General features: G+C 38.1%; 3 protein-coding genes across 4 annotated transcripts; 2 read left to right on the top strand and 1 right to left on the bottom strand.

The window, feature by feature from the left end:
* Positions 1-740: 740 nt before the first annotated feature.
* On the top strand, positions 741-2,383 carry LOC141788167 (protein S100-B-like). Its single transcript, XM_074667024.1, has 3 exons — positions 741-863; positions 1,024-1,164; positions 2,061-2,383. The coding sequence occupies exons 1-3, from the start codon at positions 849-851 to the stop codon at positions 2,205-2,207; spliced, it is 303 nt and encodes a 100-aa protein (XP_074523125.1). The 5' UTR covers positions 741-848; the 3' UTR covers positions 2,208-2,383.
* LOC141788133 (bile acid-CoA:amino acid N-acyltransferase-like) lies at positions 2,373-7,732 on the bottom strand. Its single transcript, XM_074666982.1, has 12 exons — positions 7,590-7,732; positions 6,706-6,832; positions 5,758-5,967; positions 5,390-5,489; positions 5,054-5,244; positions 4,781-4,956; positions 4,564-4,680; positions 3,974-4,059; positions 3,676-3,769; positions 3,460-3,540; positions 3,134-3,269; positions 2,373-3,036 (listed from the first exon to the last, which is right to left on the bottom strand). Exons 1-12 carry the CDS (start codon positions 7,689-7,691, stop codon positions 2,939-2,941), a joined length of 1,518 nt encoding a protein of 505 aa, XP_074523083.1. The 5' UTR covers positions 7,692-7,732; the 3' UTR covers positions 2,373-2,938.
* A 385-nt stretch (positions 7,733-8,117) lies between these two features.
* Positions 8,118-13,163, top strand: sys1 (SYS1 golgi trafficking protein). Of its 2 annotated transcripts, none has more exons than XM_074667002.1 (4): positions 8,118-8,196; positions 10,065-10,326; positions 10,419-10,486; positions 10,762-13,163. In XM_074667002.1, the coding sequence occupies exons 2-4, from the start codon at positions 10,165-10,167 to the stop codon at positions 11,000-11,002; spliced, it is 471 nt and encodes a 156-aa protein (XP_074523103.1). In that variant the 5' UTR covers positions 8,118-8,196; positions 10,065-10,164; the 3' UTR covers positions 11,003-13,163. The 2 variants fall into 2 exon arrangements, with proteins under 2 accessions (XP_074523103.1, XP_074523095.1); XM_074666994.1 differs by lacking the exon at positions 8,118-8,196 and adding an exon at positions 8,526-8,702.
* The last annotated feature ends 1,609 nt before the right edge of the window (positions 13,164-14,772 follow it).

Genomic DNA, 14,772 nt, shown 5'->3' with positions numbered 1-14,772 from the left:
GGCGGGGCTGGACGTCCAGCCCCGCCTTCCCGCAGGCCGCAGCCGTTACCCTCTCTTGCCGTACGTCGTGATACGTTTAATGACCGTTCATCATGTACAGAAGAACATCGAACTGATGTAACAGCTTTACTTTGGTGTCAAAACAATATAACCCCAAGCAAAAAAATTTAAAACGTACTTTTTGGTAAAATATAAAATAAATTGCACAAAAATTTCAACCTACATCGAGAATAATTCAGATTGTGACGATAGTATAAAGAATATGCTACACTTTGTAAGTGACATGATGACATAATAGCACCTGCAGGTTGAATGCCATCATAACTGTGGTGACTGAATTCATTGTCTACATAAACTAGTATAAAGCATGCAAACATGGCTATTTGAACTCCATATACGTGAACATAGTTACTATTGTATGTCACTTCATCTTAGAGTATCTGGTGAGGGGGTGGTTTATTGCCAGGAAATACATGCTCACTACATACACCATTAGAAATGAAATAATTATGTTAAGTCATTTAGTCCAGTTATCACAAACACACCACACACACACACACACACACACACACACACACACACACACACACACACACACACACACACACACACACACACACACACACACACACACAAAATGACACATTTTGAGAGCAAATGGATTTTGGTCAAGGCTCTGACCACTAGCTTCCATTAGTTGTCCATTATGGACCACACAAGAAACCTCCATGTGGTCCATCATCAGTACAGTTTAGCATCCATAGTGAACTGGGCGAGGCAGTCATCACAAAACTGTGTGAGCCATCAGTCGCACTTAGGATCCTCACAAGACAGAGCAGCTTCTCAGGATGGAAGTGAGAAAGGTAAACGTCAATCTTTATACAATTTTTTTTTCCAAGATGATTTGATATGAAGTGCATGTAATATTTTATAATACATCATATTTAATGTAAAAATAACACTGTGCTGATGAGTGTGGTTCATATAAGTGTGTGAGGAAATGACCTACATTATTTTTTCCAGGCCTCAAAAGGAATGTCAGAACTGGAGAGCGGAATGATCAACATCATCCGAATTTTCCACAAATACTCAGGTCAAAAGTGCAACCTGAAAAAGGCAGAGCTGAAGGAGCTCATCAATAATGAGATGAATCATTTCATAATGGTAGGTTCCACTAATTTAGCACTCTAAAGTACAATGCTTGTTGTCAGTTAACCTGAAGGTAATGAGCTCTTAAAGAGTATTTTCATGCTCAAGGTTCTTTGAAACTTGTGTTTTTAGAGGTGAATTAGCTGACCATTGCAGCTGCCTTTATGAGTGTCCATGTAAGTCACTCCCTTTTTAAGTTGGTCGATGGTAACAATGCTTGTCTCATATCACTTCTCAGATACATAAGAGTGAGTGACCTAAGTTTCTTTGCATCAGACTTAGAGTTGAGAAGTACTGCTGTTTTTAAGTGTACACCGAAAGTGACAGAATCCACGTTAATATTACTCTGTAAATCTGTTTAGCTAACATTAGCTTCATTCTCACAGAAAAATTTAGTTTGTACTTAAATGATGTCCAGGATGTTTCAATAGACTTTGAAGGTCTCTTTGTTTCTACAGCATGAAATTTGATTTTGACCTTTTTCCAGAGTCAGCTTAGCATTGCAGATTATCACTCGACTTGGAACCAGAAGTGGTTCTGGATGTGTGTCCACTGTTGAATGCTGTAATGATGCATCACTAGGTGTTGGCTGTGTGCATTTTCTGTTAAATCAAGTTATGAAAGGTCAGGTTACTTCCTAAGTTTTCTGAAATTAAGCAAGTTTTGGCCTGCAGTCTCTTTTATCAACTCCTCATTTTCCTTAAAGCCCAGGACATGGACCATCTTTCTTAGAGACCACATTGTTGTCAGATAGCCAATGGGCTTGTGATTACACTATGTGCATTGAAAGAGGTATGCACAGTTGAAACAAAGACAAAGATAAAATGATTAATTCATTTCTTTTACTAAATGGCATTTGTTGCCCATTACCAGCACCTAATTCACTTTTGTTGAATTCTCATGTCTGACAGAAAATCCAAGAGAAAGAAACTCTGGATGAGCTTTTTGCAGACCTTGACCAGAATGGCGACCTGGAGATCGACTTCAAAGAATTTATCACCCTCATCGCCATGGTGACCTCAGCTTGCCATGAACTTCATCCCAAATCGACACCCTGATGAGTAACCATGTATGCACAATCCACAAATGTTAAAAAAAAAAAAAAAAAATCAAGCTCAACAAACCAACTTCAATCATGGATCTTTATTAGGTGATTGCATGAGTTGTAAAAAAAAGTTATGATATACATTTAAATGCTCAAGTGATAAAGTTAATCAAAAAAAACCATGTATTAGTAAACACTGATTGTCATAAAGATGGTTTTATTAAAGCGGTGAATGTATGTGTATGGTTCAGTGTTCTTTTTCATACACTACAAAGCTTGTCTTGTATAAAATACAATAAGTCCATAATATTTCACATTTATAACTTAAATAGATAAAAAAAATCTCATCTCACATTAAAGATGTCCTGCTGGTTATACTTCAAAATTTGGAGTAGGAAGATATGCTTTGACTCAGCTTATCTTACTGATCTCTTTTCAAACCTCCTCACTTCACACTATGATTTAAAGGTACATTCACAGCATTTTAAGTAAATTTAATTTATTTAGTTATTAGTGGAGAGATTTTTGCAATTGCTGGAGAGTGAAATGTTCAACTGCCACAGAAATATGGAATTACTATCCTTCAAAGAGTGAGCAAACAGCCTCCCCTTGTGGAGGTAAAATTAGAACATTTGTTGGTTCATTTTCTTCCTCGATAACTAGAGATCCTTCTTGTCTTGCCACAATCAGTATGTTTTTTTTTTTTTTTTAATTTTATTTTTTTTATTTATTTATTTATTTTTTTTATCTCAGATGACTTTCCATAAAAGCCAACATCTTCCTCCAGGAATCCTCCTGGGCTGCAGCATGGGGTGCAGGGTGACCTCCCCACTGGACAAATACTGCATCAGTGAGAAAAATGGTTTCTGATAAGTTCAAAAATAACATATTAATAATTGGAGAAACCAGAACCACATAGAAAATATCAGAAAAGCTCACATTTTTCTGGTTTGACTCTCCATAGTGACATTCTTGCATTTGGTGCATAAGGTGGTTCAATCAGGTGGCCAGCGCCGGGGTATGACAGGCGAGTGAACAGGTGGGATTTGCCTGCAGCTTTAAGGGACTTCTCAATCTGGTGGGAAATAAAGAAATTAAAAATGAAAAGGACTTTTGCATTCAAGCTCAAAGTTTATCAAGTCAAGGCCAAATTTTACCAAGTAACAAAACCAAGTTAAATCAAGATTTTCATGTCTAACAAAATGGTTCAAGTCAACCCTACACTCATTTGCAAAGCTATAAAAAAATCAGTGAAATTGAAATACCACATCTGCATTCTCTTTGCTTGAAGCGTTCAGGTCGTCTTTCCCCTCTATATACAACAACGGACACTCAATGTCCTCCACCTGCAAAAGACAGGATTTTAATGTGAAATAAACTTTCACATACTGACAGAAACATGGACCAAATGATTTGTTAATATCATATTCTTTAAACTTGCATGTTTTTGTGTCTCTCTGTATTGTGTTACTCTACATCACCTTTACTTTGCTATCAGGTGACAAGGAGGCAGGCAATGAGACAACTTTGAAACTGACATGGCCTTGATCATCATACGTCCATAAGGATACGTAACTAAGTGACACATTGACAGAAAAAATTAATCAATCTTTGGAAAAAATGTTAAAGAAAACCTCAGTGACAATCATTATCTAATAATTAATGTTAGGATTATGAATCAGAATTTTTAACAATAGCAAATGTCAAGACAATTTTTTGGACAACCCTTGAGACTGGGACTGTGCTTTGTAATATAGATCACCTTTAGTTACCACTCACTCATCTAAACTTCCAGTCAGTCCATCGCCATCTGGGACTCTGATGGAGCTTCCTACTGGGCCGTTAATACAAATCAAACAGGACGGCTGAAAAGGACAAGATAAACTATAAGTTAGTGAACCACCACCACACTGAACCCAAGTCCTTATCTACTCCCTCTTTCTAGAGATATAGTCATTTTCCCCATGGTGAAATGCTGACTTAGCACAGGCTTCAAATTTTTTCTGATTTTCACTGTTCAAATCTTCAGAATTCAGCATCTTCAGAAGAAGTTTGCTTGTATTTTTCACATTTTAGCCCTTATACTTTTAAAAATATTAAACATTGTTAGCATTTCCCCCCCTTAAAATGAATGGAGATGTTCCTTCACCATGGAGACAACATAACTTCAACTGCTTCTACCATTCAAACAACGCAGCTGTTTGTACTAATCAAAACATTCAGGAACAAAGACACATGTAAGTTTATGCCTCTTACTTCTGGCATTTTCTGCCTTCAGCCTCAGCATTTCAACATTTCGTCATTTGCTGTAAGGAAATGCAATTTCTCCAGTTGTTCTGTTGATTTACAAATGAGCAGGAAGGCCTTACTTTGATACCAGTTCGTGTTGCAATTCGAAGACTGACGTATACTCCAAAAGAGAGTCCGATGATCCCGACTCTATCAGCACAAACCGTAGGATGGTCTTGCAGTAGTTGGAATGCAGCCTGTCGATACAGTATAAATGTAATATTTTGGAGAACTAAAAAGTAACTGAATTTTAAAGTGAGAGGAAGAAATGGCAATAGAAAGAGAATTTCTTCCTACCTTGAAATAAGAATCACCAACACTTAATCGGTTTTGTGGGCCAGGCAAGTCTTTGTGCCCGAAGTAGGCCAGGGACAAGCTGGCATAACCTTTGGTTGCAAACAGTGCGGAGCGATACTCCACCAGTCCACCACCCATCCCCCACAGGTCCAACATAGCAGGAAATGGACCAGGGCCTGCAGGACATCAGAATGATGGTTGATGTCCAGAAGACACATTTTCTATGCAACACTCTTAAAATGTGACTGTGAATGTCTCTCATAATGCGCTCACCAGAGGGCAAAAACAGTGTTCCTACGACCCCGTTCTTACGAATCTCTATCCTCTGCACACCTGGCGTCATGTACCAGCGCTCTGTAGTTACTGCAGCCAACTCGGTGCTCTGACCCACACTGGGTGAAAGGTGGCCTTCCAGTAAGGACAAAAGCACCACGTATGGAGTCTCGACATTTCTCTTCCTCAACCTATTAAAAAGAATATCAGTGCATTTATGACAGCACACTCTGTTAACCAACCAATGCGCTGGCCTTTCTACAAGTGTTTGAGATGAAACAGCCTGGTTTACTGCCATGTTTCCTGGCCCTCAGTAGACTTGTCTTCATCACCTGCCTCAATCCTTCTCTTGCTCCAGGAGCTGGCTGCAGACTCCAGAAAAGTCCCATTGGCTCACGGCCTGTATATGAGCCCCCGACTGAATGATCCCGGGTCACTGTTATATAGGAAAAAACAATGAGGAAAGAAAACTACAAACTACCTTCATAAAATCCAGGATCAAAATTATGTTGCATAACAGACCTTATCCTGATAGTTCAGCAGTGTATTTCTATGCCATTATAAACATGCAGGTTTTCAGTATATGCTTTATGGAGCTTAACCCAAAATATTAAAACAAATGATACTCCATGTTGCTTCCTGCTCGTTTAAGCATTTGCAAATGTAGCAAGCTCATACATCAGATGTAATCCTGAGAGACTCACAGTTGACAGTGCCGTCTGCTGCTGTGTTAAAATGGGCAAATGACTCCCATAGGTCACCATCCTCACAGCGCATTCGCGCACACACAGTGACGGGACAGTGCGGTGGCAGGAAAGCTCCTTTAATGCTGATCTGTTCATCCATCAGTGCCCGGGCAGGTGTAGCTGTCAGTAGGGGGGCTGGTCTGGTGCTGCTCATCCACTTAACGTCACCTATGAGTTAAAAAAAAAGATACTTCAACGTCATGATAACAGGTTCATGGTCTTTCAAAGCATATTGATAGAATGTAAACTACATGGATTGGACAGACAGATTCTTCCAAACACACAAACCTACGGGGAGCAATGATGCTGTGTTTCATGAACCAAAGTGTACACAATTATTACCGTCATTATGACATGTATGATGGTTTTTTTTACTAAGTTTTTTGCTATTAGTGATGATTCAGGACAGAGTAAAGCTACACATTTCTGCAAACAAAGGCAGTACATTCATCATTCAGCCGTTAAAAGCTTTTATTTGAAACCTCAAAAAATTCTTCTCAGAATTTTGTTAAAACAATTTGAGGCAAGTGAGTGCATTCTGCAAAGCACTGAAAGAAAGTTGTAGTGTAAGAGTCAGAAATATAATGGCCAATCATACCATCAGTGTAAAGATACAAATTAGAATCAGGGTAAAGAAAAACACATACACACAAAAAAGAACTGATTGTTGCAAAAGTTTTGGCACACTGAAATTTAACTTTCATGCTGACTAAACAATTTAAGAACAAAGTATTTAAAACCTGTGTGGCTGAGTGAGAAGAGAACGACAGACTGAATTCAAACTTTTGAACAAGTTGTTAATAAAAAAAGCAGTATAACAGCAGTGTGTTAATGCAAGGCCAATAGGATGATTTCATTACTCTACTCACACTCACTCTTCAGTCACCAAAGAAACAATGTTCTCACCCAGAGTTCTATGTAAACATGCCCTGTACCTGTGTGTGCTGACACACGGTACTATCTTCATTCGTACAAGCTGCCGTACTGTTTTCTCAATCACATTTGCTCTGAACATGGTGATGATTTCCAAGACCTTAAGAAACAAAAGAGAAAGGATCAAACCATGTATTAATGAACTTCTCAACCCCCTCTTGTTGGGTTAAATAAGGTGACTTCACCTTTGGCACATAGAAACACAAATTGTTTAACCCCACACTGACCAGAGGGTGACATGCACTCTCTGCTGCCAGGCTTTGTCTGGCTAACACTTAATCCCTTGTTAGATATTAACCTTGGACTTTGCCCTGAATTACTTTGCAGACCAGTGTTATTGGACATAAACAGATACAGGAGGGTGCTTTGGGAATTGTCGAGTACTGTAAAGAGAGAACTTCAGTCCTGAGGTCAATAACTTTTGAAGTAACTTAAATAATTAAATTTCAAAGAAACTGCTTGATTTAATTGCTGATTCTGATTAAATAGTCATGTCAAACTGTCAGTGATATCTAAAAAAACACACTAAGTGTGAAGTTGTGCATTCCCAAATCTGTGGATATAAAGGTTCTTCATTGATAGAAAGGGATACATTTCCAGTTCAAAAATCAAAGTCTCTTGACTGTAACTCCATGAAGAAAGTGAATTTAGGTTTTACTCTGTGAAAAAAGCAGTCCTACAATATAAATATACAATGTGTTGTGTTTGTTAAGCCCATCAACCTATTTTAGTTTGTTTTTTTCACGTTACCGAAAAAAATCCATTGAAATATTACAAGATCAAAGTTTACTTTCAAAGTTAATTCCCTTTAAAGTTGTAATGCGCTGCCAGACAAACTACACCACTGAATAACTCACCAAATTTTTAAATGGGAACACCATAGAAACTATTTCTTTCTGCCTTTGCACAAAAAATAACTTTGCACAACTGTCTGCCCAGCTACAGTAAAATGAGCACATTAATCCCTTAACACTTCATAGGTGTAATCGTATAGTTTCATGAAAACGACACAAGTGACATTTCGTTGCAAAACTAGCTAGGTTTTTGTAATGTACAGCTTTTAGTAGCCGTAGATTGCAAACAGCTGTTTCCGTTAGCAATAATCATCTTACCTCATGCCGCTTTTTTACGCACAGTTACGATTTGCGTAAGGTTGACTGAAAGTGTGCCTGCAAAAGTATTCCCAAAGTTGTCTTAACACCATGAAGTCCTCATTACACTGAACCAAAGTTCGTATTGATGAGTCAAACTTACCTTATCACACTGAGTGAATGGTCAGATGGGTGCAGGAGAAGGGACGGTTTTACTTTCATTCATTAATGATTACGTTTAGTTAACTTGTTACACTTATGACGAAAGGCACCGCTTTCAAAACCCCTGATGCTCAGAGGTAAGGGTTGAAGTAACATGTTCCTCTCCCTTCCGTTCTCATGCCAACCAGCGCACCTGTTCATTTTTCTTCAGGTAAGAAAAAAAAAATCAAGAGTTTTTCTCTTTTATATTTTCACATCTATTTTGAAGTTTTATTATGATATTTTCTTAACAATTAATACTTCCGTAATCTTTAACAAAATATTTTCATAATAAATGTCCCTTGGAAAGGAAGCGGTATATTTTGAAAAGTAAAAGCCTATGTAGTGTGTAAATCACAAATTTAACATTTTTTATGGCTACTTGTGATTTATTTCGTCCCCCCGTTTGTCCAGATAACTTACGGATGCACTGGTACCGATTTCACTGGCAGGTTTAGTCCGTTAGGTCATCTAATTTTGAAAGTACGGGGTCAGTTCAGATACTTTACTTCCGGATATTCAAACGTCACTTCCGTGTTGTTAACAAGGTTCAACACCAGTTGACTGATGCTACAAGGCCCAGTTTGTGATCCGTATAGTTTTTTTTTTCAATAGTATCCAGTTTTGGGGGTTACAGCTCTAACAAGTCCCTGAAATTATTTCTGGTCCCATTTCCAGGTTGGTATTAACTATCTCTGCGTTTTGATTGAGCAGTTCAGCTGCTGCTCGTGCTGTAAACTGTTGTGCTTGCGTACTGTTTAACTTTCAGTCATCTGTTGTGCTGCTTTAGCCCACTTCTAGACAAGAAGCACTACGCTGTGGTGTTTCCACAATGATAATGATATTTGTTATTTGTGTGCTTATTACCAAAATAAATAAACCAAAATACGCTCGGAATCAAACACGGTTAGGTGTTACATTTAAGCGTTTGTTAATTATGAGAAGTGATGAGCTAGGAAGAGTTAGCTCAGTACGGCTAGCCTGCTTTTGACTGTAAATAAGAAGAAGCAGTGATTCATTTTAAGACAGATAAGCGCTCAGATTGATTACCAGGGGGGCATTAAGCCATTTAAAAAGGACCTGACCTATCATCTAACATAAACACTTTCATTTTAGCCTAAACGTGTCAGTATTCGAAGTGCTTTTGGTGGCTAACTACGGCTGTCATTTACAGTGAGGTTCCCCAGTAAGGGTCCTAGGTTAATTCTCACATCAACCCCTTTGTTGGGTGGTCTTCAGCTGCAGCTATACACTACCATGCTTTTACTCGTTGACTGGATTGTCTGCATCTGATGAGAAATTAATCATAACTTCTGAATTTCGCTCCTTTGTAATCCTCAACGGCCAAGCAGTAGCCACCACATCAGATGACAGATATTTAATATGTAATATGTGATATCCACGCCATCATCGTTATTACATCAAATTATGTAGCTTCTGTAGTGTATTTTGCTTGAAGCTGCTGATCAGTAACTATGCACATCTCTCTGAACATCTATCTTATGTAGACAGGTAGTTTAGGAGGTAATTCATCAAAACATCAGTCAAGGACTCAACCTGGTAACTTATTAAAGCAACAACCAAGCTCTGTTGGTGTCAGTGTTACAAATTTATTCAAATTTTTAAAAGTTTCATCTGTTTCACTTAAATTAGTAATTTCTCCATAGCCCCTTTAAACATCATTTTCACAGTGTCTGAAGTGTCTTGCAGAAGTTAAAAGCCTTCTTTATAGTACTGTCCCTCCTTTTAACAATAGAGCTTTTTAATAGCTTTAAAACGTTTATGGACAACTTCTACGTAATATCTACAGCTGATTCTCTTTTGACTTGAATAGATAATTTGTGTTAAGTCAGTCTGGAGGAAGAGACAACTGTTTATAAAGTGCTTCTCAACAATGCAAGGGTTGTGTGCATACCAAAGTACACATAATCTATCTCCCAATTTCCTGTTTCCCTGAAAGTGAGCTGTCCCACTTTGATCAACACTGAAAATGAAAGACAGGTTAATGCATTTCATTGGATGTTAAATCTTCTGTTTCAGATTTTATGATCACAACGAGGCACACTGAATGGACTGGCTAGCAACAGTCAAGGCCGGCTCTTGACACTTCCTGGGCTTGAATGTACGACATAAGTCTACCATGGCCACTAACTTCCGAAGCTACATCTGGGACCCGGTCCTTATTGTGTGTCAGATCGTGTTGATGCAATGCGTCTATTACAGCTTCCTAGGTCTGTGGTTGGCTGGAGTGGACAGTCTGGTGCAAACAAGTCGGTCTCTGGATCAGATCTTCAGCTATGAAGTGAGTTCCGTGAAGTCATTACCCATTTTACATGTTTTTTCTTGAATTCCTGAGTCAGACTCATTATTTAAATCTTTAACCTGTTTTTACAGGTCCTCGGCTTTGCAACAATGCAGGGGAGGCTCTCAATGATGGCATTCATATTAAACTCACTTACTTGGTAAGTCCTTTGTTTGAGATATCTGTGCAGACAAATAAAAAATAAAGGAGAGTTCCAACACCTGTCGCTAAATGCTACTCAAGCTTCTAATAGAAAAATGAGGGCGAAATGTATTTTTTTTATCTTCCATTCAATTTTAATGACTTAAAATGCATAAGCTTGCTATAAATATATCACACAGGAGGAAATAATTAAGCAAATTTACATTACAGATACTACAAATCCCCCTCCCAAAAGCTATATTCACTTACTCTTCTGTCTCAACTCTCTCTCAGTGCAATTGGTCTGTGGTTTTTCGTGAGGCGAGGGAAACAGTGCCTGGACTTCACTGTCACCGTGCATTTCTTCCATATGATTGGTTGCTGGATCTACAACTCTCATCTTCCAGCTGCTCTGTCCTGGTGGCTTGTCAATGTGGCCTGCATAGCCTTGATGGCTGTCATTGGAGAGTACTTGTGTATGCGGAGTGAGCTCAGGGCCATTCCAGTCAACAGTGGACCCAAGTCTAACCTGTGAATTTGTGTTGCTATCACACTGAAAATGAGTGGACGGAGATGTGGTGGAGAGAGAGGACTCTTTTTACTGGTTTCAAGAGAAATGGTGGATGATGAGAATGATTTATTGATGTTGACTCTGGATTTTCATCCATTTGAGCTTTAAGTGAAACACCAGACAGCTGATCTATTTATTCATTGCTATCTTATAAATGTTGGAAAGCATCAACTCTGTAGCATATTAAGATAAAAGTTTTAATGCTTTAGAAAGTTGAGACCTCATGTCTCAAGACATTAAACATTAAATAATTTAATTTTTTTTCATTTGGAGAACATTAAAATAAGTATCATAATCCCTTATTTTGAGATTCAAAATTAAGGTCTTTTCTGGTTTCATGTACATTTATTAAAAAAACAGTAAATGACAGATTTAACCTTCAGACTGTTTCTTGAAGTGACATACATTTCTTCTCTGTTTAGGATTTTTTTTTACCCACAAACCTCCTTGGTTGGTGAAGAAATGAGAACATCACATTCCTGTATAGTTTTTGAATGTGAAATTAAATGTATCAGTTACACCTCTGTGCTACTTAGAGATTCATTTAGCTGTTTTCTCTCACAGATTCATAATTCCAAAAAGTGAAACCTAAGCTCGCTGAGTTAAAGTTAGCAATTAGTGTGTTGATACACATGTAGCAACCAAATTTTCTGCTCTATGATCTCAACTCAGCACACATTTGGTCAAATCATGCTTTTAAAAAAAATCTTTTTGGACATAGTTTGGTTCATAATGCTCACACTTTAGGTCTTTCTTTTCAGAATTGTACAATATTTTGCTCACAGAGTTGTTTTGTTCTGTCTCTACATGTCATGATGTATTATTCAGACAAGGTGGCCACTTGGGGGTTAGTTTGTCAGCCACCAGCTGTGCCCTGACAGCAGGCTGTGTCTTTGTTACTGAAACACTCACTGTTTTTGGGAACGTGATGTTAGAGAACTGTGATGTGCAGCTCTGATGGTTTCACAAACACTTTCAGCTCTCTCATGTAGTGACGGCTTTTCAAACGCCGACCTAACTCCACTGCGTTTTACTCTACAACTTTGAATGTTGTGTGGTGACTGTCAGATCAAACTGCCTCAGCAGTGATAGTCTGCACTCTGCAGTGGTTGTAAATCAGGTCTATAAAGTGGTGTGTATGTTCAGCTAATCATAATTCTGTCATCCATCTATCCATCCATCCATCCATCCATCCATCCATTCATCCATCCATCCATCCATCCATCCATCTATCCATCCATCCATCCATCCATCCATCCATTCATCCATCTATCTATCCATCCATCCATCCATCCATCCATCCATCCATCCATCCATCCATCCATCCATCCATCCATCCATCCATCCATCCATCCATCCATCCATCTCCACAGATATTAAGATTTGTTAAGTGGTTGGATACTGTGGAAAGAAAATACATTTGCTTTTAACCTTAGAGTTTAAACAAAGAACAAAATCACCAGTCTGTGTGTTAAATATGAAGCTTGAGCGATATGTGTTTCCTAAAAAAGGTGTCTTTTAAGGTACTATACTTAGAGCAGCATAAGTTAATCAAACCAAGTTACACATTTAATCTTGTCTGATAATGACCATAAAGTAAGATAAAAAATCGTGTTTTTTTTGTTCTGATGCATTTAACCCTTTTTCTTGGCCAATCCAGTGGCTTCTTGATGTGTCATGCGTACAACTTGACGGTCACCATAACGCTAAATGTGTAAAAATGAAGAAAATGTTTGCCAAATTGACATTTTTAACCTTTGTTTTAGAGGAATACAGAAAAGCTGTTTCTACCAGCATTTAGTGTCATGCTAAGCTTCATATTTATTACACCGCTAAGATTGACATTGAACATCACATTCTGATCTAACTGTATAAGAAAACAAAGAAGTACTCAATAGTGTTGAATTCTCTCCAAAGCTGGCAGTTTGTTTAAAGTCAGGAATGCTCTCTTTTCACAGATGTCCTTTCCAGCAGACTGCTCTAAAAGATTTTCCACACAATGCTTTCCTTTTTTTTTTTTTACATAAATTTTCCATTGTTAAAACTCATTTCGATGCAGAAACTGGAAGGATGGACCTTTCTTTGTAAATAAATTATCTGACTTTTTATCTTGTGCAAAAAATAATCTCAGACAGTGTACAGATTTCTTTCTCCTGAACATTTAGTTATTTGGGGGTTGCGCTAGCATGGAGGAGCTTTTGTACAATACTCTGGGAATATGCTCTTCGTGAAACTCCAGAAATTCTAAGATTTGAGAGAATATTGTGCAAAAGCCAGTCCACAAACTGCAGGGGCAGAAATAACTGGTCATAATGCTTCTGACGTTCAGGAAGTGTTCACTAACAAGGGGAACATTACGAGCATGTCTTTGGATGCGTGGAAGTTTTCTACCCAGGGCCATGATCCCTCTTTCCCTCCCACTACTGCCTCTGCTGAAGTGTCCAGGTGGAGAGGAGCAGATGGGAGAGTACTAACGAGTAGAGGAAATGCTGGTTGTGTTCCTCATTATCAACACTTTGCTTGAGGGGGGGGAGCTAAAAATGGAGATGTAGTGAATGAGAGAAAAAGCATGGCATCTAACTGCATTGATTAAGAGTTTCACTATTCAACCACTTCCACTTCAAACATCTTTGCAGCCCATGAATCTGCTCACACACACACACACACACACACACACACACACACACACACACACACACACACACACACACACACACACACACACACACACAATGTGTTTTAACACTGTGCTTTATTATTACAAACACAATACTTTGCCATATATTGCTTTATACAGTCTTGTAAGTAGTGTGCTCTGCTGTCAGGAAACAGAAGAAAAAAAACAACATGAATACTGAACATTATTTTTACATTCAGAGGTTGTCTCCATGAATGAACCACCATTAAGCTTTATTTCTTGTGGTGCTATAATGTTTATGATTACACAATCATTTTCATGCTTTCTTAACCGCATACAAAGGGATAGAAGCCCCCTCCAAAGAAGTGACCATATATATTGCTCATGCTTTGAGGACATGTTTGTATTCTCACCACCAGACACACAATGGGTGACACTCCTTATAGATGAGATAAATAGAAACCACTGGAACAAACATGCTGATGGAGGTAAAGGAGGAGAGTGAGTGGATGATAGATCTGCATATACCGAGGAGCTAGCTTAACTTCATGCATGGATCAATACCACTGTACGCTTTGTCTGATGAAAATCAACACTGCTCATTTTTTGAAGCACTGTCACTAAAATGATCATGCATTTGGGGTGAAACAGAAGAGGGAAAATACTCAGGATCACAGAAATCAACCACAGTTTTAAAACCTGTTGATAGCATCAGTATTAAACCAAATATGCATAAATTAAAAAACAAACAAAATAATAATGCTATTGCTTATTTGTTGTACATTAGCTCTTAATTCAAGGTGGATATTTCAGTAAAAATGAAAACATCTCATTTCTAAGATTGAAATTAAACATTTCATATTGATTAACAGTCACTTCGAAACAATAATATATCGATGCATGTTCCAAAGAGTGTGAATCATGAAAAAAAGTTGTAGTTCCAGTCAGTTTTCTCAATAAAATTCACAAAAGTCTTTGTTAACATGGAGGCTTGATGCTTTTAAAAATATGTGTTATATCAAGTTATCTAAAATAAGACTGATTGAAACCAAAGAGGAAAAAAAAGGACAAATGAAGTGCAGTTTGGCATCTACAG

The sequence above is a fragment of the Halichoeres trimaculatus genome, unplaced genomic scaffold, assembly GCF_033239565.1.
Source record: "Halichoeres trimaculatus isolate MK-OKI-2021-1 unplaced genomic scaffold, fHalTri1.1 fHalTri1_scaffold_1, whole genome shotgun sequence".
Taxonomy (NCBI): domain Eukaryota; kingdom Metazoa; phylum Chordata; class Actinopteri; order Labriformes; family Labridae; genus Halichoeres; species Halichoeres trimaculatus.
The sequence above is the reverse complement of the archived record's forward strand: the minus strand, read 5'-3'. Positions and strand labels throughout refer to the sequence as shown.